Here is a 23,853-nt window from a genome sequence, read left to right on the forward strand (position 1 = left end):
TTGTCATTGAAGAGAAAAGTACTAAGTTCTTATTTAGTTGTACTGTATATGGTATATTACATAGAAACACTTCCTTTGTATTGTATTGCGCATAGTGTCTTAGATCTAATATGCCCAAAAATCAATAATTTCAAGAACGTTTGAAAATAGTCTAACTAAAAGAAATTATTTTTCTTTCTTTGCTTCCAATAAAAGAATATTGAGCAAACTGGGCTCAAATGAAAAGACAAAAAAAAAACCCAGATACCTGTTTTGTCTTTAAGCGAAGACATACTTGACTAAATATATTTATCTAGTAAGCTTCTGCACACATTTTGTGCATACTGCAACTTGAAGTTTTGTATTATTTGCATTTCCCACACGAGTAAGATGTGCACTGGGCACACTCATGATGACATTGTGGGTATGTGAGCGTCTGACGTGATGCAAAGGTGCGTGTCATTCGAAGGTTGCGTGTGTGCTAAGAATCATTCCAGTAAATTCCAAATTGTCTGTAACTGCACTTTCTATTAAAGTCACATTCTGGCTATATAAATGACACCAAAATGAAAAAGAAACCAAAAGATTGGGTCCACTTCTCTTTTTTCGGGAGTAATAAAACAGCACAGACGGCAAATGAAAGCTATCCTGAGTTTCTCTTTCTTTCTTTCTCTTGTTGCCCACGTCAGAAGATGCACGGAGGCCTCACTTCTTGAGCCGCATAAAGATCGTTGCCATGAAAATGAGAGAACACGTTGGATGAGAAAAACAGAGCTCGGCACTGTATATACAAAAATCATCTGCACGTTCTGGATGAGCACCCGCTGGCTGCGCTAAATTCAATTTTTCTCTTTCTGGGTTTTGCTTTTCACTCGTGGATGAAGGGGGGCGCTCGCCCCTCGTGGGGATATTAGGTTGTCTCGGTGTGGAAATGTAAGCAGACATCCAATCAAAAAGCGACTTTTTTTTTCCTCCCTTCCAACTCGGAAAGAACGCGTCATAAATCTAGCCAGGAAGCAGCGACGGACGGACGGGCCCTCGCACCGTCACGCTTGTCGGGCGTGTGAAGGAAATGTCACAGTTGACCTTGAAAGTGAAAGTTATCGAGTTATGTAACCAAACCTCACGTTGGCAGCCTAGCGTTTGCATTTTCGATTAATCGACAGATATTTGAAAAAGTGGGCGTTTATGGTCTGAATGCTTGCGTCTTGTCCAGATCAGGGATGATCTGTAAATTGCAGTTACAGTGGCACCGCAACTTACGAGTGACCCGATTCATGACATTTTTTAGATATAAGCCGCTTCAAATTGCCTTATTTATTTATTACGTTGTGAATTGCGCGCAAAAATGTCAGCAGTTAGTAAACAGTTCTTATAAAAACATACAAACCACCTATAACAACACTAAATATCTGCTAGCTTAATATGCTAACACGCAAAACAAAACGGACACACTTGACCAGGCGACTCGGCCTTGGGTGTGGTTTCTAAGGCTTGGCCGGTTCCAGAACGGGCGGCTCCGGTTTGGAACCTTTGGACGGGTTGTGGTGCTACTCTTGGCTGCCTTGTGACGTTCTGGTCACTGAGATAGGCGCTGGAAACGATCACCAAAAACCACGTCAATAAATAAAAGTGTAACTTTGATTTGGACCTTTCAAGAGGGGCAGCGTCATGTTCCAATGAAAATATCAATCTCCAAATAGACTTTTTTGTGTGCGAGTTTTGTCTAAAACTAAATAAAAGCGCAATAACAATTTTCATTTTTCATTCGGTTTTCATTAATTTATCAAAATAAATAATTGGTTCATTCCATTTGCAATTAAAATGAAAACAACAAAATAATTTCACGTCTGCATTTTATTTATTAATTTTTGAACAAATACATTATTGATAAATATAATTTAAAATGAGAATTAATTTGATGTTTTTTGGGTTTATTTTTTTATTTTTTATTTTACCTGATAGGCAAATGATATCATGGCCCAAAATCCAATGTAGTCATCGGGCATTCAGTTTTTGTCAAACCCTAATTTAGTTCTCATCATTTCTGCGACATTTTCCATTGACTTTGACTTCAATTTCAAGTATGGACCACCAAGTGCAAGCTGATACTGAAGCTGATCCAAAAGCCGTCCAAGGTAACGTTGCATGTTTAAAATGGGCTCAGGCAGGCAGCTGCAACGCCGGCAACTGTTGCTCCGTCTATTTGTGGACGAGGGCTGACACAAGCGCCTCACGCTCAGCTGCCGTCGCCGACTCTTGTTTTTGTCACAAAGGCTGACAAACACAAGCGGGCGTGCACCTGTCGGCTGCTATCTGCTATCACGTAGCGCGCTTTGCAGGGCCTCACCAGACAGGTGGCGTCCACGTAATAGCAAAGTTCGAGAAAAGAAAAAGGCCATTCAAGGCTTCAGCAAGTCGAGCACAAAACAAAATTCTACACACCCTTGTTCAAATGACATGACACACAATTTGTGAGGTAGAAAAAGTGTGCACACCCTCTTGCAACTAGGATGTGTCTGTTCTTGGAATTAACTGTCACATTCAAACTCATGTAAAATTGGATTGGTTCCTCTGATTAATCCCAAATTGAGTTTGTTTGTTCTGGTAGGCTTTTTTTGACTGCTAATTGAAACTGGTCAAAATTCCCTCAACCTTGACAAGCCTTTGACGGGAGTCTCCAAAAATATTAACATAAAAAGTAAAAAAAAGATTTTAAAAAAAATAGCACTAGAAATAAGAGCAAAAATAAAATAAAATAGTAAAAATAATAGTAAAAATAAAAGTACAGTACTGTTATCGGATAATTTTCCAAGGTTACAATTTTTGTTATAATTACGAGTCACTTTTTTAGGCAAACGTAACCGAAAAACTGCAATATTTAAACCTAAAATACAAATTATATTACAGTACAATTCTTATTAATGTGTACATAAGTTCAACAATTGCCAAATAAAAGGCGAAAATAAATAAACAAAATCAATTTGTGTCTCTTGAAAGAAAATATACTTTAAAAAATTGGCATGGCCCCATCCTTTAAATCTCATACAACAGTAGTTATTAAAACTTTTACACCAAGTAAAACCTGAAAAAAAAAATCACGGATGACATTAAAAAACAGCAATGTAGCAGGCTGACTTAAACGTGTTCCTCACTAAAACTTTTAAAAAATGAACAGCTAATAAAAATGAACAGAAATCTATTGTACTAAAAAGTGGAATACAACTGAGCTGAATTGCAGCTTTAGAAATGACTTCACTTATTATAGCACGTCATTACTTTCAACGTTTTGGATTTCATTCCACCGGTTGATTTCCCTTTTTTGTTTTTTCAGAATGGAACTTGTAAAAAAAAAAAAAAAAGGAAAAAAAAAGGATCTTTGACGTCTTCAGCCGTCAATGGCAGTCAATGAGTTAATATTGTGTTTGTAGTTTGCAAATCATACCAGGAAGCCTCTCATGAGCTGAACAAAATATTCAAAATCTGCAAATGTCTTTTTTTTCGTGAAATGAAGCCATGCCGTCTGGTAACGCCGTGTCAAAAGCAAATACAAACGAGGTCACGGGAACAAGAAGGAGATCGACATCATCAAATGAAGCGGTGGCCTTCATCAACCCCGCACCAGACTGTTCACTCGGCATATTATCGCCACGCGAAAAGTCACCGTGCCGGGAAAGTGCGCAACCAAAGCCTCAGTCACACGCGACCAGACACGGACCGGCATTAGCATCCATTTAGCTTCATTTCGGGTCCTCCTGGCGCAGCCGATATGCGCCCCGCTTGTTTTGCTCTGGGCCAGAGAGACATGTGGTATCCATAATTGGCTCTTTAGCGGCTAAATGCTCCACTTTGTTCGGCGGCAGCAGCTCCACCAAAAATGCGTAGCTGTGCTTAGCCGGCTTTTTTCTTAACCGCCGCCGAACAAAACAATCGGCCGGCTTGTCGGCCTTGGCAGAGCTCGGCGCTCTCCAAGTGTCACCAATTTGATTGTGAGTTTTATAGATGGAGTAACATGCGGCGTCGTAATGAGAAAGGGCTGCTCGTCTTGCAGCCGACGCTGTTGTTTTCGTTCGCCGTGCAAACCGCTGACATGGCCGCTTAAGAGTCGGCGTCAGATTTATAGCCGCCGTTTTGTGTCGTTTGGTCCTAGCCGGGGGGCGGGGCTTATTTTTCAGCCGTGTGCAAACCTGAAAAGGAGGTACAACAAATAATAGAATGGCATTATGTCGGGAATCGAGATCATCACATTTTTGATTGGTTCCTGCTTGATTATGACTGTGATGGACATCGTTCTGACGTGTATGAAGTTGATATCATAAAACTCTGACTGTATGATAAATGACGCAAGCGCGCAGGCGCGCACGGCCAAGCCTCACTGAGGTGTTGCCACCCGCTCCAAACTTTCTGGCGCAGGAATGCACACAACTGAGATTCGAACCCACGTCCTGGTTCTCCTTCAAAAGTGTGTGATCAGCAGATTGCAGCGTCCGCTTGTGACAGAGTGGCCCTCGTGTACCCCCCTCGGGTGCTTGTTTAGTGAAGGTCTGAGATCAAACTGCCTTTTGAAGTTGGATTCTGTCGCTCGCTCTGTCTGGTCGCGAGATGAAAGCAGCGGGTTGATCCGCGCTCGCCTCCGTAGGCGGACGGAGGTTCCGCCCTCCCTCGCTCCCTCCCTCTCCCTCTCTCTCTCTCTTCTCTCGCTGTCTCTCACTCTCTCCCTCCCTCCCCCTCTGCGGTGATGGAAACCAGAGGGCTAGCTCTAACCCCCCCCCCCCCCCCCCCCCCCGCGGCCCGTGTCGTCTCTCCAGCTAATTGAAAGTGGCTTGGCGCTTATCCCTTCTTGCTCCCGCCTCACAATCGCCTCTTCCTCGGCCATCCCGGGGCATGAGCCTCCATCCTTCCCTCCCTCTTCTTCCCCCGTGCTGATCTTGGGACATCCCCAGTCGTCTTTGTCCTTTGGAGTGGTAATATGAAACCCAATAAAAAAAAAAGAGAGGGTGGGGGGGGGTGGAATATTGGAAGTTCCAAGTAGGCTCAAAGGAAGCGTTGGTTTTCGCTTTCTGTTGGTATTTCTGTGCGACAGGAAATTTAGCACGTTAGACTTGATTTGATTCAAATGAAAGCCAGGACAAGTTTCACCTTGGGATGCAAGCAAATGAAGGAATGGATGAAGAGAGCAGGCCAGCCTGTCATAAAATCATTTTTTTTTTATTATGTACAGCAAAGCTACAGTGCAGAGGGTGTGCGTGAGTATCGTTTACAATCATTTCCATCCATCTGCGGCACAGGAGCCTCGCTTGCTGTGTTTCTCATCACTCGTCGATGTTTCCATGGGGCAACAATTACAGTGCAATAAGGCAATGTCTCTATTTACATCTCTTAAAAAAAACTGTACAGGAAAGCAGATTATTGCGTCAAGGTGTATTACACACAGTAAGGAGAGCAACAGTGAACCCCCGCCTATTCGCCGTTTCCCGAGAGCTTGACCTCACACCCCAAAATCCATATTTGCAACAATGAAAATGTACTTTTACTGGAAACATGTCAAAATACAACAAATGGTAAATCCAATTTGATCAAAATGGTGGCCACTTTGATCTTATCTCAGTGGTGGGCGGTCAAGGACTTCTCTGCTGGCCTAACATAATCAAGAAAAAAAAAAATCATATTCTTCACATTGACGTTATATTATGTCCTAGTGTTGATTTTTTAGGTGAGAGTTTTTATCCAATCAGAATTCAGCTCACTCGTGTTGCCGGGCAGATTTCATAATACGCGAAGCATACACAATTCGTCCGAGGCCTTCGGATACAATCGTGCGGGCATCTGTCCTGTGTCTCAAGGGGGCTTTCACAGTTGATAGACAGTTGCGATAGCCAATCAGATTGCGAGTTGACGACAGTAAGGCCTTCTCGCCGGCTGAAGGTGATGAACGTGTTTTGTGATTGGACCGTTCAAAAATCTGAAATATATTCTTGCTTTTTTTTTTTTTAAACCATAATGGCCGAAGGAGGGAAAAGTGTGGATTTAATTGCAGATGCACTTGCGTGGCCATTTTCAAGACGGACCTTTCAAGAGAATCTAGCTCGTCCAACACCGTTACACTAAAAGTTCATTATAACTAACTACAGTACCATGGTGAAAAAAAATATGCTGGTGCAGAAAGAAAGAAATGTTCTACCCACCTCTATTGTATGAGTCATAAATAAATGAGGCCTCGCTACAGTAACAGTACGGCGGACCCTCTCCAACTTCAATAAAAATAATTCCCGTGAATACTGTACATTTTAGCAGCAAGTATAGTCAAATAAATTATACGAGTAATTGTTGTGAATAGTAAAGCTAAAATACACCCCAAAAAAACCCTGAAAAAACAGACCTTGGACTGAGATCAGCTGATGCCACTACTCCCACTCGGCCATCTGGACTGTGCCCCCTGCTGGTTGACTCGATTATTTCTAGTCATTCGGTTGATTTCATTTTCCTGAATTAGTGGAGAGAGAACCATGGCATAGGACGTCACAGTTCGACGAGCCTCGAAAACTGAATTCTAGTCTCATTTTTGGTCCAAAGTCATTTCAGTTCCCAAAAAAATAATTCAAAAAGCCTCTTCAAGTGGGTCCTGGAGGATCTAAAGAAGACTCCCGGTGGTGCTGCTTAAAGATGATTGATGGACATTCGGACATTCTCAGAGTAAACAGAGCTCTGCCAAGAGGTCCGTTCCTGCTTTTACATTTTTTTTTATTTATTAGCTTCAGTACAAGTCATATTTCCAAACGGGACACGATAGCGTGGGCCGAATGAAGTCCTCCCCTGCTCGTGTTATTCGATCACCTTTAACAAACACGGTCTAAAGCTAGATGGCTGTGTGGGTGTGTGCGTGTGTGTGTGTGTGGGGGGGGGGTGTGGACGGTGCCAAGATAAATAGAAGGATTTGTGGAATGCCTTCGCCGCGGCATGGACTTCCATTCGTGGAACGTCAGGGCTTTGATTGCTTGCTCGTTAGTTTAGGAATAATATTAGGAAGGGAAGAGCGGGCACACATAAATTCGCTTTATGAAAATAAACGGCAAAGCGACTCACGGCTTTGGATGGTGCCAGGGAATGGAATGAGATTCCGACTGGACGATAAGACCCAAATAGGTGAGTCCGAATTTGTCGCCACACCGTGATTCTTGCTCTTGGTGTCTCGTTTTTTTTTCTGTTCTGGGTTCAAGTCCGTGACAAAACACGGTCAAAGCGCTTTCAGGGGCCCTCGTCGATGCTGACACCCATGCGCTTCTGGATGGTCACCCTGCGGATGGAGGGCCTGGAAATCAGCTCAGGCTTGGGCAGGAACTGATCCGTGAGGATCCGTAGCACCGAGTCCAGTTTTTGATCCATCTGGTAGACCTGGAAAGTGAAGACAAAAGAATGCGTAAGGCAATTGAGAACGGATTCTCATTTGCGACGCCTGGTAGCACACAGAAGAGTAAAATGAAGCAAAATAAAAACTAATAAAAAAATACAAAAGCAAATTGTACATTTCTGATAGAGTTAAATATTTTAATAAAAAGAAGTGAACCAGAGACAAAAATGAAACTAAAAAAGTTTTTAATCTGAATCTCAAATGGGGGTCCCTCAGGGGTCTATCTCGGGACCCCTTTCTGTGCAGTCCGTATATACTCGATAGTGGTTGAAAATATGATGCAATGTAAACGGCGTAAAACATAAACTACACATGAAAGAGGCGAAAGTCGTCACGAGACGCAGACGCCTCGCAACTTTGATGCCCACCGCTCAGCGACGGGAACATCAACGGCACTTTTTCGCTGGCTCCAGCATGTAATGGCTTCCTCGCTCTTCCCCATCTATGAAGCGTGCGCGCCTGACGGGCCCGACGTTTTTATGGCCGAGCAGGACGTTTAGAAGCCAGTAGTTTTGTTGAAATACGATCGCTATAGTAGGACGCATAAAATATGAAAGAGGAGTCACGCCGAGGAATGTCTTTGCATTCATGCACACACGTCGTGTGGCGTTGTAAATACTACGAAATAAACGAGAGACGCCAACTTTTTCGCGATGCAAAAAAGCTGCTGCTCACGTTGTCCAACCGCCCTGTGTCAGCCGTCAAGACCCTTTCATGTTCCTGGGACTTCAAGTCACTGAGGGTCAACATTCCATGGCCAAATCACCCAGTGGGGTTGACCCAAGCAGATTTTGATTTCAATGAAACTTGGTGTACGTGATCATAGTGATGGCACAATACTAAATGTTCAATTTCAGCTCAATCGGAGCAGGCGTTTGGGAGCTATGGCCCACCGCACGTTGACATTTTCAGCAAAAAGGGGCGTGGCCAACTTTCTTTCAACCCTTACATCTACCGGGTCAATCTTCACAAAACAGGTATCGTTGGAAAAGGAATTCTACAAGGATTCCAATTCTCATTTAGAAGATTGGTGAATATTTTTCGTAAATCTGACCTTGACATTTTGCATGAAACGTAATCCCTCACATGTTCTCTAAACTATGTAAACGTTTTTAACATTCCATAAGACATACATATACGTTTTCAAAAAAAGTAGTCCCGCCTCCCAAAGACGTATTTATACGTCTTTGCTGTTTTTTGTTTTTGTTTTTTATTTTATTTTATTTATTTATTTTTTGCCATCATGCTAACCAGTCGTTCGACGAATGTTATTTTTGACTTTAGAAAATAAGAACATTTAAAAATCCATTTCAGCTGATACTAAGCAGCTGAAAATCCAGTGATCTGGTCCAATTTCCGATCATATCGATCGACTTGGGACAACCCTACAGTTGAATATTCATTGAAAATACATTGAAACTCCGAGGGTTTGGATACTTTGACTCTTTATTGCAGCTCCGCAAAAATTGAAAAAAATAAGGTGACGATTTTTAAAAACCTTCCAGCCCAGTGGTCACTCTGAAGAGTCCTCCAGAAAACAAAGTTAAAACGATTTGTGGCTCATTAGTCCACAGCACCTGCTGCTAATTTTGCTCCAAGCCCCTCCCCAAAATCTCTCTTTTGTTTCTACGCACACAGCAAAGTCACTTGATTGTGACTTTGGATGCATCGGCATGGCGCTCGGTTCCATAAGGACCACTTCACTGGAGCAGCTCTTTCCGGACTGTTGTTGCGTGCCACATTCTAATGAACATTTTCGGCCATTTCGACTGGACAAGCTCAAGAGGCGAGGCGCATTTTAAAACAAACCTCTTCGTCAATTTGTTGCTTAACTCATTCACTGCCATGCCAGGTAACATGAATCTACTTTTTGGCGTCTATATCCGTCAATGGCAGTGAATGGCTTTTGAAGGACAATAATTCCAATTTTTTTTTTTTTTTTTGCGGCTTGCGTCCGCCGCCGGGGTACGTTCAGAACTAAACTTCAGGTTTGGCAAAAAAGCACGCTCCTGGCTCTTCCTACGCCCTGCCATTAGGATTTCAAAGCAGATTCGCGAGGATTGCTAATGGAATGAGACAGATAGCGTCGACGTGATCGTCCCTGCAGGGCACTTTGACGCTAAAAAGGAGCTTGTATGAAAACAAGAGCAGTCAAGTGTCGGCTCTAGATTATGACGTACGTTCACATTTGACACGGGGGGCTGGCTTTAAAAGCCCTGCTGGAAACACTGCAGGCTCTGTCGTGACACATGTGGTGTGTTCGGAACGTTACGCTTTACTATTCCACTAAAGATCACAGTGAAGTTTCCGAAGATGGCCTCTGGACAGCTAAAAAAAAAACAAAACAAACAACACTTCTCCACATGTGCACGCAGACAGAGCCGGCAAGTACATACGCCTTTAAAGCGACTTAAGCGATTTCGGAGCAGAGTGGGAGTCAATAAGTTGCTTTGTGCACGCTTTACGGAAGAGCCGCCCTTTATCTGGTCCTCGAGAGGAGCGAGCGAGTCACACCGCCATCTGTTGGGCGGGTGTCAGAATTCTCCCGTGTAATTTTTTTTTATTATCCAAGATTTTGAAGAGTCCAGATTGCCTTCTGTAGTTATGTAATCAATTAACTGTGGCAGTAGCACAGGGTCACTTCAGGTGAACGGACCCCCGCTGCCACCTCACACACCACCAGTGAACGGAGATCGGAGAGGAAGAAATGTGAAAAGGAGGTAATAAAAAAAAAAATCTATGAAATGAACCGAGCGGCTGGCTGACATGTTGAAACCATTACGTGTTTTCAGCACCCAACATGCTGAGTGATGGCAGACGACTTCGTAACAGGGCAGCGCTGCGTGAGTCATTAGTCATTTGGACACACTCGGCCCGGGGGCGGGGAGAAAGGGGGTGGGGGGTGGATGAGGTTGCTTTTTTTTTATTCTCACAAAACCACATGTAAGCTAACTCGCCATGGAAAATTTGTTTGCAAAACCAACAGAATGCTTGAAAAGAACAATTATGCCAGGGGTGTCCAAAGTCGGGTGCATTTTAAATGCTGTCCCATTCAAGTTGGCAAAGGTCAAAGCAGTGGTGGGCGGTCAAGGCCTTCAAGGACTTCTCTGCTGGCCTAACATAATCAAGAAATCATGATCATATTCTAGTATTGTATTTTTAGTGAACGTTTTTATCCAATCAGAATTCAGATAGCTCTTGTTGCCAGGCAGATTTCATAATACCAGTAGCACGCACTATTCGTCCGAGGCTTTCAGATAAAAATCGTGCTGGCGTCTGTTGAGTGTCTCAAGTGGGCTTTTTCAGTTGATAGACCGTTGTGATAGCCAATCAGATCACGAGTTAGTTACAGTGAGCCTTCTTGCTGGCCTCACGTTGAAGGTGATGAACGCGGCTTGTGATTGGATACTCACTCATGAGGGGGCAGCGCTATGCGGCATCAACACACCCGAAAGTCGTAACTGGTGACCGTTGGAAAATCTAAAATACATTCTTGCATTTTTGAAAGCACAATGGCCGAAGGAGGGAAAAGTGTGGATTTAATTGCAGATACACTTGCGAGGCCATTTTCAAGACGGGCCTTTCAAGAGAAGTTTGGTCGTCCAACACTCCCTCAGTTGTGCCTAAGTGTCTTTCTGTACATTATTTGTCATAAATGATGTAATTATGAGCGGGGATTTATTTAAGTACGACTTCACTGAACTTGTCAATTGTCTTTTTCGCAAAATATAAAACTCTTCAAGCAATCTAATGACTTTTCACCATCGGCGACAGATTTATGACATCTTCCTAAGAATTTGAATGGATTTGATTTCAACTGGAAACTTCCCAGGCTTCGAAATTACGCATTTACTGTCCGTCCGGTCTCTATGCGTCTCACAGACTTCTTCTTTCTTCACATATGCGGTCACAAGAATTCATATGATCAAACATGTGACCGCATTGCACAATCTGCAACCTGCTCGCGATTCTGTCCGCGATAACAAAGAAAGGCACGGGAGGATGCGGAAGTAATCTTGTGACTTTCAAAGTGTTACGACAGACTTTGTCGGAAAATGTGCACGCAACCTAATTGGGTGACAATTTTAGCACGCGGCACAAGATGTGGACGATATTAAAGACAACGGCAGCATGCGACGTGAATAAGCGAACACACGACGTCACAAACGAGCACGGCGATAGCAGTTGATTCGTTCCAAGCTGATTTGTAACGACAACAAGACGGTGCGGAATCGTGTCTGGTGGTTTATTTTCTTGCGTGTTCTAAAGTTTTACGTGTCCCCGCAAAGTTCCGTGATCTTTTCCAGGACTTTTCCACAATTCAATTGGAGCGCTTCCGTGAGCTCAACACGCTCTTCCGCTCTGGTTTCCATACTGATGGAGAGGAGCGGCTGAAAACCACCAGCTAATGTAGCCAATGTGTGAAAATGGCTGACGTGTCCATGGGACCAATCTGGACGGATTCCCCGGAGGAATTTTGGACGACACCACCCAGACGGCTGCTTCCCCCCCCCCCCCCCCCCCCCACGGCTACAGTATGTGCACTTTTTGGTACCTTAATGAAGCTTCGACCTTGCATTACGAATCGTGCTACTGCTAGCGTGAAATCTGCCTGGCAACACGAGCTAGCTGAATTCTGATTGGATAAAAACACTCACCTAAAAATTCAACACTAGAATATAATATGACATCAATGCGAAGAATATGATCACGATTTCTTAATGATGTTAGGCCATCAGAGAAGGCCTTCAAGGCCTTGACCGCCCACCACTGCGGTCTCATGATAGCTGGAGGCAACAGTCCGTTTGAAGCAAACCCTCGTCAATGTGCAATTAAATAAATTGCACCTTTTTTCACCGTGTCTGCTTCGCAATTCCCAATCGATGAAAGGGATCAGGATGCTTTAATACAGGGGCTTCAATCCTGTTCCTCGAGGGCCTCTGTCCTGTCTCTACTTGTTGCAACACGCCCCCTTTCAAAGGATCAGGTCAGGTCTCACAAAAGCGTGAAAACCATCCTGATCATTTGAATCAGGCGGGTTGCAGCAGGCGGAGATGGAAAACAGGCAGGACAGCGGCCCTCGAGGAACAGGATTGAAGAGGTCGGCTTTAATAGATTGTAAACACTGAGGCCACGGGGAGGGAGGAGGCGAAGAGACCATTTGTCCTCGAGGACAGCTGAACATGATTTGCTCCTAATGGCTCCCTGGAGTGGTGTGCTTCAACGCCGTCGTTAGCGCGGCGCTAACGTTTTGTTTTTCATTGACTTGTAGTCACTTGGGTAGACAAACAAGCGGGATTCCTCCTGCTTGGAACAGGGCTTCGTCTGTCTTCTTTTTTTTTTTTTTTTCCCCAAGCCAAACGTGACAATATTCCTTTCGATGTGGCGAGATGAACAGCCGCCTCATCATTCAGCGTCAAGGACGCGGCTGCGTGGCTCCGTCTCCTTCAGGCTAATTAAGAGCTCGGCAACGTGACACCACACTCGAGAGGTGCACGTGCGTGTGTGTGTGTGTGTGAAGGTCAACAAGGGAAAAGGAGGCTGTTGGCAACACAGAAAGAGTTTTACATGGTCTGCTTCGTCGCAATGTGTTCAGTTGTGAATGCCACGTTTTAGCGTGCAATCGTAAAAACGCACCACAAAAGAGCATCAATTGGACAGATTTAGCATCACGATTGTAAATCTTGTTTTTTTTGGGGGGTTTTTTCCAATCGCTCGCGCGTTTCATTGACTTTTAAATTTGAGTGCCCACATCGTCCGTTTGAAATCAATTGCTTCCATTGACACGCTTCCCTGCAAAAAGTGGCCTTCGTCCAAGGACATTGAGTTGTAATCTTGACAAATACAATGACGTACTGTATTTCGGTGGAGCGTTCCAAGATAATGTCATCGTAATATAACATGAAAGTCACAGTTTTAACATGGCAAGAGAGTCCAATTTAAACAAGCGGATTCGCAGGAATACATCTGTATTAAATTCGCCTTTTGTCTCTGGAAAAGAGGCAACAAAAACTCTTCTTGTTCTTGAAAAAAGTAGACTTTTGATCTGTAATATGTGATGATGAAGTCACAATCCAAGCAGAGCTTTGAACACCCCAAAACAAAATGAAAAAATATCTATATTGTTTTTGTTGAACTGGCATGGCCTTGCCAATGTTTAATTTAATTTTCTTAAAAATTGACAAAAATCGTCTTATGTATGTATGTCGAATGGAAGTGGAATAAAATATTTAAATAAAATAAAATAAAACATTTTTAAAAATGTTTTGTGCTTTAATTTCCTGCTAATTTATATTTGACCATATGGAAAGCGCTTTGTTGCATCTCCAGCTGCTGTGAAATTTAAATAAAGTTGTATTGTATTGTATTATAGTATGAAAAATACAATCTGTATTTTTTAAATGATACGACAAATTGATTTATTGCAATTTTGTTGGCCCCAAGCGATGGCTCCCAACCCGATCACTGTTTCAAAAACACGGCCATTATATTACGACATCATGTTACCGTCTTTTTTTATAAAATCACACGTTTTGGAAACAGTACGGTGCAAGGCGAGTAAATTTATTTTTAAAAGTTCACTTAAGACACAGTTAAGTTCATGTCTGTCTGAATTTCCACCGCAACGTCGAAATGCAAATTCCGTCCAATTTGACTCGTCATCTTGTTTTTTTTCAATCACTTTGTCTGGGTCAAATGACATGTAATAGTTTGACTGGAGCGTCACCGAACGGATCGGAGCGACTGTTACGTTTGACTCGACCCTTCAAACAGACGACTTCTTCTAAATGACCCCCCCCCCCCCCCTCCTTCACCAGCTGCCACGAGCACCGAATCCCCCCGTCCCCACGGCCCTGATAACCACAACATACTCTAGCACCCCGCCCCCCCCTGCCGCCTTTCTTCGCCAGGCTGTGGCACGGTCCGTCGCCGGGGGCGGTGCCGCATCGCCATGGCGGCCGCTGTACGTTGGCCACACTGCGGCTTTTGTTGGTGCCGTCAATAGGCCAGTCAGCCTGATATTATAAATGAGGTGGGGTGGGGGGAGGGGGGGGGGGGAGTACCAAGCATGTCAGCCTGGGGCAAAGTATTGAAATGGACTCTTTATGATGTGGCTGAAATTCCAGAGTACGATGTTAGAGTACAGTAAGGAACGTACGTTTTTATATTCTTATCTTTATTCTAGTAAAGAACTACGGGCGCCAGGAAGCACAAAAGGATCACGTGACAAGCCTGCAGGCTTGTGTCGCTGAATAAATTGACAGTGTTGTCACAAAAGTTGTAAAAGTGGTCATTTGAAAATGCACTTGCAGCCCCCCCATTCACATTTTTTTTTTTTTACCACTTATGGGCTACCGAATCTCAGGCTTATGACAGCTTTCGGCTGTCACTCCATTCAGTCATGTCCTTTTCATGAAGACAGAGTTTGACGATCACAGCAGAAAATTAATAATAAAAAAAAAAAAAAATTACGGCGTCGTGTCTTGAATGCACAGAGAAAGGGTAGCTCAAGGCCTCATTATTCAACTAGACAAGCTGGGTCACCAAAATTGTTCACGTTCTGAAAAAAAATTCTTTTAAAATAATGAAAAATGACGTACAAGCTCGCACACGGAACAAATTTAACTCGTAGGTCAAGATGCTTGCTCGACACATGTGCTACTTTTCTATTGAGACAGTGATTTGGCAATATGTTGTGGCATGTTATGGCCAGAGCCAAGCTTATTACAGTTAACGAAAATTAACGAAATAAGTACAATTAAAGCTACGTAAAAGTAACTATGATCACAGCAAAAGTGTCCTTTGTTTTCATCTTTTTTAATTAATATTTTATTGAGCTTTCTGGGTGAATTTCAATTTTATTGACACAGAAGGAAAAATGTGAAATTGTTTAATCTTGCAAAATTATCTATAAATTAAAAAAAAAAAAAAAAGAAGCTAAAATAAAACTAATACTAAAACTAATAGAAACCCAATTAAACCAAGCATTTAGAAAAAATGTAATAAAAACTATTCCAAACAAAGCTGCTCAAATCTGCTAACAAAGCGGAAATTAACGAAAAATCCCAAACTTTTATAACCCCGGCAAGAGCGCAAAAAACAATTTGTGACAAGAGAACCATGACTGTGTAGGGGATTATTGTATACCACACCACAAGCAAACCAAAAAAAAAAATCATCAAAAGAACTAAGAAGCAGTCATGTGGCAAAAAGTGATTCAAAATAGTCGCCACACAAGCGTAGTTGAAGGCATTCAAGATGATGGTGATGATGATGATTTGTGTGCGTGTGTTTTGCGCGGCCCGCCTCCCGCCAGCTGTCCGTCCCGCCCAGACAGCGGGCTAGCGCCTGGTGCCACGGGGGCCCCGACAGCGTGCCAAGTGATCCGTAGGCGCGGCGCCCTCTGAAGCAAACGTTCCTTTTAAGAAGCATTAGCGCCATTAGCTTGAAACAAAGAGGCCTGCATTGTGGCCCGAGAGCACAGCTGGGCCTCACGGGAGGGACACGAGCACAAACGACAACCGGGGCAAGCCAGAGACAGACCCAAGATCAACAAAGACATGTCAGTACGAACTCTGCCAAGAAGGTGTCAAGTTCTTACCCCGAAATTGTTTGGGTCTATGAATATCCTGATGCAAAATCGTATGCCTCAGTGGAGGTTTGCGCTCTTAATTTGAATCATCATAACAGCGCATTTAAAAAAAAAAAATAAAAAATGTCCACTCAAACAGCAGGTTTTTGTGATCTAAAACAATGAGAGCAAAATAAATTGCTAAAAAAACTGAACAAGATTTTGAGAGGAGAAATAAAAAAGAACAACAACTGAGGTCATGTGGTTGCATAAGTTTACACACCCTCTTATAGCACGGCTAGTCACATTCTGAATCATTTAAAAGCCAGTCAGCACGCACCTGTCAGAATTTATACTCTCTCACCCCTCAAATAAAGTTTGAATGTTCTAGTTGAAGTCTGAAGATTTTCTGACTGCTATAGTGAGCCGTTCACAACACCTTAACTAAAGCCCCAGTTCTAAAATCACCCACAAAAAATTATGTGATGTAAAAAAAAAAAAAAAAATTACTGATTAAAATCGAGTACTCACAGAGTCGTATGAAAAAAAAAAGGGAATTTTTTTAAAATGATTTTTTTTTTTAAAAACGTGTGTAAATAATACATTCCTTTTTAATGACAATTTAAGCATACTCTGGTGCTGAGCCTTGGTGGAGGTCTCTATTTTTGACCTCTTCCAAAAGTATCGGAATAAAAAAACCAAAAAACAAAAGTTAGAATCTTAATGACGTATGCAGGACTTGGGTATATATATATATGAAGGTGCACAATTTGGAGGAGGTCTGTGCCGCATCGTTGCGACTCTATTTTGCTCATTGAAAACCTGAATGAAGAAGCAGAACAAGTCGCGTGAATGGACACAACGCCGCTGGAAGGAGACGCGGGCAGACTGCTATTTCCCCTGACGTCTGGCGTCGTGGAGACGGCCTCGAAAACAACTCCTTCAAGTTTGGCATGATGACCCTCTCTACATTCCTTCCTCAAGACCTCAAACACTCTGTCCGCCTTCTCTGCCAGACAAAACGAGACATGAAACTGATAAGGCGAGATGAAACTATTCCACTCGTCTTGTCCAGTCACTGCTCGGGGCCAACACACTCGCTCGACTACACACGCTACTACAACTACGGTCCAGTTTCCATGACGTGCCTTTTTGTACATTTCGAGACTTCCAAGGTTAAATTCTTCTTGTTCAAAAAGTTGTTTTGCAAATTTTTCATTTGAATTTAAACGTCTTTGAATGATAAAGTTGCAGTGTTCAAACACAAAAAAAAAATGTCATCTATGTTAAAACCTGTATGACTAATGTGACAGGAGAATGTCTTTAAAGGGGACGTCCACCCCAATATTTTTTTTTCGAGAATATGTTCTACGCTGTCCCATCAGTCGAAACACGACATTCTGATGAATATTGCGTTTGCGGAATTTGAGTTAAGCCGTAAAATCCACCCATTTTTAGCCATCTTAGGGGGCGGCCATTTTGTCACTTCCGTCGACTGAAAATGACATCACAGTCGATCAGCTTCAGAAAACAGGTGAGCCCTGGCGCTGCTAGGTCCGGAAAACCAGCAACGTAGCCACCATTCTCACGTTCCTCGTTCTTTTTTTACATTCCAAATAAGAACATTAAAATATCAAACCGGGAACATTTCGTGTTTAGCAACTTTCCAATGTGAACAAGTCTTGGCTTGGTTAAGGTCTGCTTGTGCGTGGTGAACTTCGTAAGTGTTCACATTGGTGATGTGCGTTTGCTTTGGCAGAACATAAAAACAACAAACCGGTAACATTTCGTGTTTGGCAACGTTCCAACATGTATAAGTCTTGGTTGGGCTAATGTTCACTTGCGGACAGTAAACTTTGTACGTGTTCACGTTGGTGAGGCGCGTTTGCTTTGGCAAGCGCTTCCTCAAGGCCCTTTTCCCAAATAGCCAGCGTGAGGCGAACATCAGTCCAAATGCTCCAAGAAGCAACAATGGCGCATTGAAAGAACATTTCCTAATCTCTGCCTTGTTGCCCCAACACTTTTTTTCCAGCGTGGGCGCAGTCATTCGGCTCCCGCCAAAGTGCTGCAGGTATGTCAACAAACAAAAGGCGGAGGAAGTGCCAGGGCTGTTGGCTTTACCTTCACTGCAGCTCTCGCATTCAATCCACGATTTGCCTTATCGGATAGAAAGGCATTTCATCGTCGTTGAAAATACCACGGGACGTACGGCTTAGACGTCACGCAGTGGAACCTCTAAGGTTCCGATTAGCTTCATTTTCAATTCTTCAAAGCTCCAGCGAGAAGGCCGATTCCACAGCCGAGTATCGCCGCACTTGGACGCGACATTTTTGGGATAATTGGTGTAGTTAGTTAACCTCGAGTGGCCTTGGTGAAAAAAGTACGTTTATTTCCCAGAATAGAACAGACGGCAAGGCGTAATCAACAATTCAAGCTCAAGGCAAATAATCCTCGGTCTGCTCGGCATCGCTCAAGCAAGATCTTCAAAACACATCCTGTCAAAAGTCAGACCTTCAAAATACAATATGATATATATATTTTTTTTAATAACACACTTAAAAAAAACAAGCATGAAATTTGAGCTTGAGTGCGACTGTTACATAAGAAAGTGTGGACAAACTTTTATTCTGAAGGCCTGACTTTTGTATGTACGTATTTTTTCATTTTCATTTGCCAACATTATTAATCATAAAAAATTATATTATACAATTTTGGGGACGTAACACTATAGTTATTTTGTTTTTTGCATTTTTTTTTAAGTGATTGGAACAAATTAATTGGATTTACATTCTATCCAATGGAAAATATTGATTTGGCTTTTGTAAGATGTCATTTCAAGTCAGACTTTCTGGAATGACATCATCACGTAAAAATGAGGTTTACATGGGCAACAGGTAGGTGATTAAACAATGCGGCCTTGGCGGAGGTCCACATTTAATGGTCATTTATTTTTGCATCTAACACACACACACAAAAAAAAAAACTCCTCATCCTCACGCCTGCTGCAAAAAAAAGCCAAGTCGTATTTTTAACGTGGTACACACCGAGCCAAACATCAAGCCCCCCGTCTTCTGCATTGTTGCCCCCCTGTCCCCCATTTTCCATCCCCCTCCCCTCGAGGGAAACAGTCGGGACAGTCCATATTTAGATGAATGTTGATGTAGAAGACGGGAGGAAATTCGACTGGGAAAATATCCGCAGGTAGCGAAAGCCGCAAGCACGCCACGTTGGCACGCAGCGCCAGACACACGCCGGCTCAGTACACAAGCAGATGGAAATACGACGTCTATTTCGGGTTTGGTAAATATGTCAAAAATAAAGAAAACACGTTTGCGGGAATGTTGGGCGGGGGGGAGTGAAACTGGATTTGCCCGTGTATGTAAACACGACTGAGTCATCAGAGTTTCGCATGAAGAAAGGAAAAAAAAAAAAAAAAAAAAAAGTTGATTTGTTGTGCAATTTTCTCCTGAGTGAGCGCACGCGATGAGGAGGGAGGGGCAAAAGTTTCCGGTCTGAATCTCTCCTGATCTTGCGTGTGCGTGAACGCCAACGCTTGTTGTGTCACTTGCCGTGCTCAAGAAAACGGATGGTTGGAAGTTTCCTTTGGACTGACGAGACCGTTTCCTGCCGACGAGACCGCCATTGGGGAACTCAACCAAATTAAGAAAATAAATCAAATTAAAGATGCAAGCGGCGAGGAATGGGCTCTCGTAAACCTTTTCCCATGGTAAATCGTCTGCTGAGGTCTGTTCAAACCTCTGCTGGCTCTTTTGTCTTTAATGCTCGCTATTTTAGGAACGACCTAATGCAGGGGTGGGCAAACTTTTTGATTCGTGGGCCACAATGGGTTCTAAAATTTGATTGAGGGGCCGGACCAGCTGCGCATGGATGGAGTGTTTTGGTAACCTCAATTTTTCGGAGAAAAAAAATACATATGATATATAGAGAAAATATATGCTTTCATTTGAACTGAAAATAAATAAAATATCTGTCTTAGATTGCACCCCCTAGTGGGGACACATCAGAATTACAGGGAAAATAAAACACGAACAAGGTTTACTTATTTAAGTTTTGAAGTTCGGGGGACCTGATTAAAACATTTAACGGACCGCATGTGGCCCCCGGGCCGTAGTTTGCCCATGTCTGACCTAAAAGATTAAATACCAAGAAAAGAAAAGAATCCCAAAAAGATTTGAGGTACTGCTAGGTAATGGAAAAAAATAATAATCACAATATTTTGATTGAGATTGCAATCACGATTCATAACGATTTTTCACTGATTTCAAAAGTTTGTATTTATTTGACTACTAAAACTCAATTCGTCAAAACCCTCCGGCCTTTTCATCCCTGCACATTGAACATTTTATTGTTGAACACTCTCTTCATTTTTTCAATGAGAAAAATGACCTTGGAAATATCCTGTCAAATTCAAGCCGCTTGCGTTTTCATTCTGCTACAATCACCCAAAATCACCTAACAAATCTCTAAATAAATACACAATTACACATTTTATATTAAAAATATGTATTCAAATAAAATTTTTAAAAAAGATACTGTGGGGCCCTTGCAGGGACGTGAACACCATATTTGGAGGTCGCTTGCAAATATTCACCAAGTGTGAGAACTGATGTTTGGTCATTTCCATACATGAGCGGAGATCCAAACTTTCGAAAATACACCACCAAAAGCTGACACACTTCCCTCAATGTGTGTGAAAGCATTCTTTAGGAAGGAACTCGGACATGCACAACATGTTAACGGTCGTTGGGCCGTATTGTGCAAACACACAGCTGGATATGCTTTGGCGGTCCTGAACAAGGCCCGCATCCTGATTAACCTGGGAACCATCCGGAACCACTGACTGATGCATGACTACTAGTGGGGAGTGCTGATCGTTAATTAGACCTGAGGGACAAATGTTGCAGATCGGGTTGACACACACATGTGGGCTAAAAAAACACACTTGCATTTGAATGACTGAACAGCATAAACAAAATTCACTGAACTGAGATAATAAAAAAAAAATAGATCACATTCCAGTGGTTCATGACAAACAAATTCAGTTGTTCTGTAACGATTCAAATCGTTTGGATCTCAAATCAACTCTCCCCATTGGAAAGACTGGAAATGCCGTTAATCTGTTGCACCCACCTAAAAAAAACAAAAAAAACAAATCACTGCAGCTGGCGGGCTTTCGTTAGCCGAGGTGACGTTCCAAAATCTTCAGCGTCTTAAAAGCACAATCATTTGCAAGGACTTTCCTTTGTTTTGTTTTTTTAATTACTTTGATGATCCATGCCCTTGATTGAATTTTGTGCAATTTTGTCCCGTTAGTCTAAAAAAAAAAAAAAACATGACCCGCAGCTAAAAGTTTGATGCGTGATGAAAATGTGACCTTCGTAGTATAATGCGAGACTGTGAGCTGCTGGCAACCTTAATTCCAATTGATGTGCCGTTTTCTGCAAGGACAAAACAAAACAAAAAAAACCCCCCTCCGTAATCCGCCCCCCTTCCTGAAGCGGTTCTTGCATAATCCGTCGAACAAACAAACAAAACACGCAGATGCAACCATCACCTGCTTGGCAAACACCAACGTGGCCAGCGAGGAAGTTCATCTTCATGCCAGTTTCGCAATTTCGGGTGAAACGAAAGGCATCGGCCCTTTTATTTATTGTGCGGTGGCGTCCAGTGGCCAGTGTATCATCGCTATGAAAGCGCACAAAATGGGAAGCAAATCGTTCATTCAGCATCTCGTCCTGTTGGCAGCGGTTCGCACGTAGAGCTGATTAAAGCCTCTTTTGTGGCTTTTGAGTGTCGGGACACCTCCTTGGCAGCACGCTAACCGCTCCGTGTGTATAGTGTGTGTGGGCGTGTGTGTGTGTGTGTGTGTGTGTGTGTGTGTGTGTGTGCGTTTGGATTAGACAAAACCGAGTGAGTCATGTGCCAGGGTGTGACGGCAGACCGGTGTGATGTCAGGTGGGTGGTTTCTTCACGCCACCGCATCCTTCTCGCCATTCCGGAGTTTGACAGCGGATGATGCCCATGATGGTGACGTGACTTCACCCTCAAATAACATCCGCGGTGTCCCCGCCTTCATGATGACCGCAGTGTAACACGTGAACGACATAACGTTTCATCGTTCGGAACTGTCATGTTCTCCGAGGTGAACGGGGGGTGTTTTCATGTGGATTTTGACAAATGCAGAAGACGACGAGGGAGCCGACGACAGATTGATGGCGCAACTGAAATATGTTGACACGTAACGCGGTGGTGACTAAGGCCAGCGCCTTTACACTCTTAGAGGGATTTAGGCGTATTTATGTAGTATGCTCCACCTTAAAAAAAAAAAACACGACATGACCTCATGATTATTCCACAGGGCATGAAACGTCTGCTTCAAGTGGAATAGAAGCGCGAGAGGCGCGGCAAAAGTGCTGCACTATTTCAAATCACGCTTTTAAATCGTAGCTTGATCATTGTTGGGACTATGGAGGGCCTGCGCATCCAGAAAGTGTAAAAAAATAAAATAAAATAAATAAATAAATAAAAAACACCTTTTTCTGAGAATGTTTCTAAATTGTGGCTTATTACACACTAACTACACTCGCACCGAGTTTGTCCGTCCATGATTTGAGAGTAGGCTGGGTGAAGATCGGCCATTTCTTGGACAGTCCCGTACACGGAAACATCTTGTCAAAGCCAAACGGTCCCTAGGAGCGGCGGTGTCAGCGATAATTGAAAAAGTGTCATTCTTTTGCATGGTGATGAAGTGCTGCCTCCGAGAATGAAAATGCAATTGATGCTTACTTCCTTCCTTAAAATCATCTGGCTCCAGAAAATATTTTTTTACGTCGTCGTTTTAAATGGACTAAATTCAACAACATAGGGCACATTAATTCACCGCCAGTCCAGGTAAAAGGAATTAACTTTTTGGCGTCTATACCCGTCAATGGCAGTGAAGGTGTTAAGAAACCTATGGACCATTTCTAGTTTTCAAAAATTCTGAATAATTTAATGGAGCTGCATCGGCTTACATTACAAACCTGTTTTTTTTCCCCATATGCAGACATTCATGCAAAAATAAATTAGATACAGCAAATTCCCGATCATGGATGTCTTTGAATGTGGAAGGAAGTTGTTATTTCTCAAAGTGAACGAGCAACCACCACACAGGAAGGCCAAAGCCGAGATTCGAACCCCAAACCTCAGATTTATTTGCGAGGCCAAATTCATCTCAATTTTATTCGGGGAGCACTTTGAAAGCAACTACGGCTGCATACAAAGTAAAAAAAAAAAAAAAAAGAAATCTCCATATAAAACAGAATACAGTGAAAACAAACCATAAATTTCATACAAACAATAAAAACAATTCCAAGTGCTGAGTCGAATGCCAAAGGGAAAAAAAAAAAAACGTTTTCAGACACGTTTCAAAGATGGTCACGGAACATAAAGTCTCATTTAATTCAAGTAACCGCAAACAACGTTTGAAAACAAACATTCTCAAAACATTTTTCTCCCAAAAGGTTGTGATGTTTTTTGTGCGTGCAAGGCCCCGCCTCTTTCCTCTAATGCCGTGTGGAAAGCAGTGGGACAGGAAGCTCACATCAGACATGAAAGCGGCTCTGACGTCAGCTTCACATGACAAACATCACTCGTTTTTTTTTTTCCATGTTCGTTCTTATCACATTCGATTGTTGCTTTGGTTTTTTCACACTTCAATTCTTCGCCACCTGACCCCCCTCCCCTTTCCGCCGTGTTACAAAAGCACACGCACGCGCATTCCCTCCGCGTGAGCTCATCTCAACGGAATCTTATCGGCCATCTCGCAAGTGTGCCGATGTTATGACTCGGGAGTTGTTTGGATTCCCAGAATAGGGACGCCCCCCCCCCCCCC

The 23,853-nt window shown here is 42.9% G+C and overlaps 1 protein-coding gene across 7 annotated transcripts in view; it reads right to left on the reverse strand.

The window, feature by feature from the left end:
* Positions 1-5,185: 5,185 nt before the first annotated feature.
* The window catches only part of kcnq1.2 (potassium voltage-gated channel, KQT-like subfamily, member 1.2), a 119,037-nt gene continuing 100,369 nt past the window's right edge, over positions 5,186-23,853 (reverse strand). For all 7 annotated transcript variants that reach the window (XM_088287191.1, XM_088287197.1, XM_088287195.1 and 4 more), the window contains one exon: positions 5,186-7,371. In XM_088287191.1, the coding sequence (XP_088143317.1) occupies positions 7,225-7,371 (147 nt within the window). In that variant the 3' untranslated portion in view covers positions 5,186-7,224. The remainder of the gene's footprint in view (positions 7,372-23,853) is intronic.

Source organism: Idiotropiscis lumnitzeri, unplaced genomic scaffold (assembly GCF_059441095.1).
Source record: "Idiotropiscis lumnitzeri isolate Australia: NSW breed Sydney's pygmy pipehorse unplaced genomic scaffold, RoL_Ilum_1.0 HiC_scaffold_35, whole genome shotgun sequence".
NCBI lineage: Eukaryota > Metazoa > Chordata > Actinopteri > Syngnathiformes > Syngnathidae > Idiotropiscis > Idiotropiscis lumnitzeri.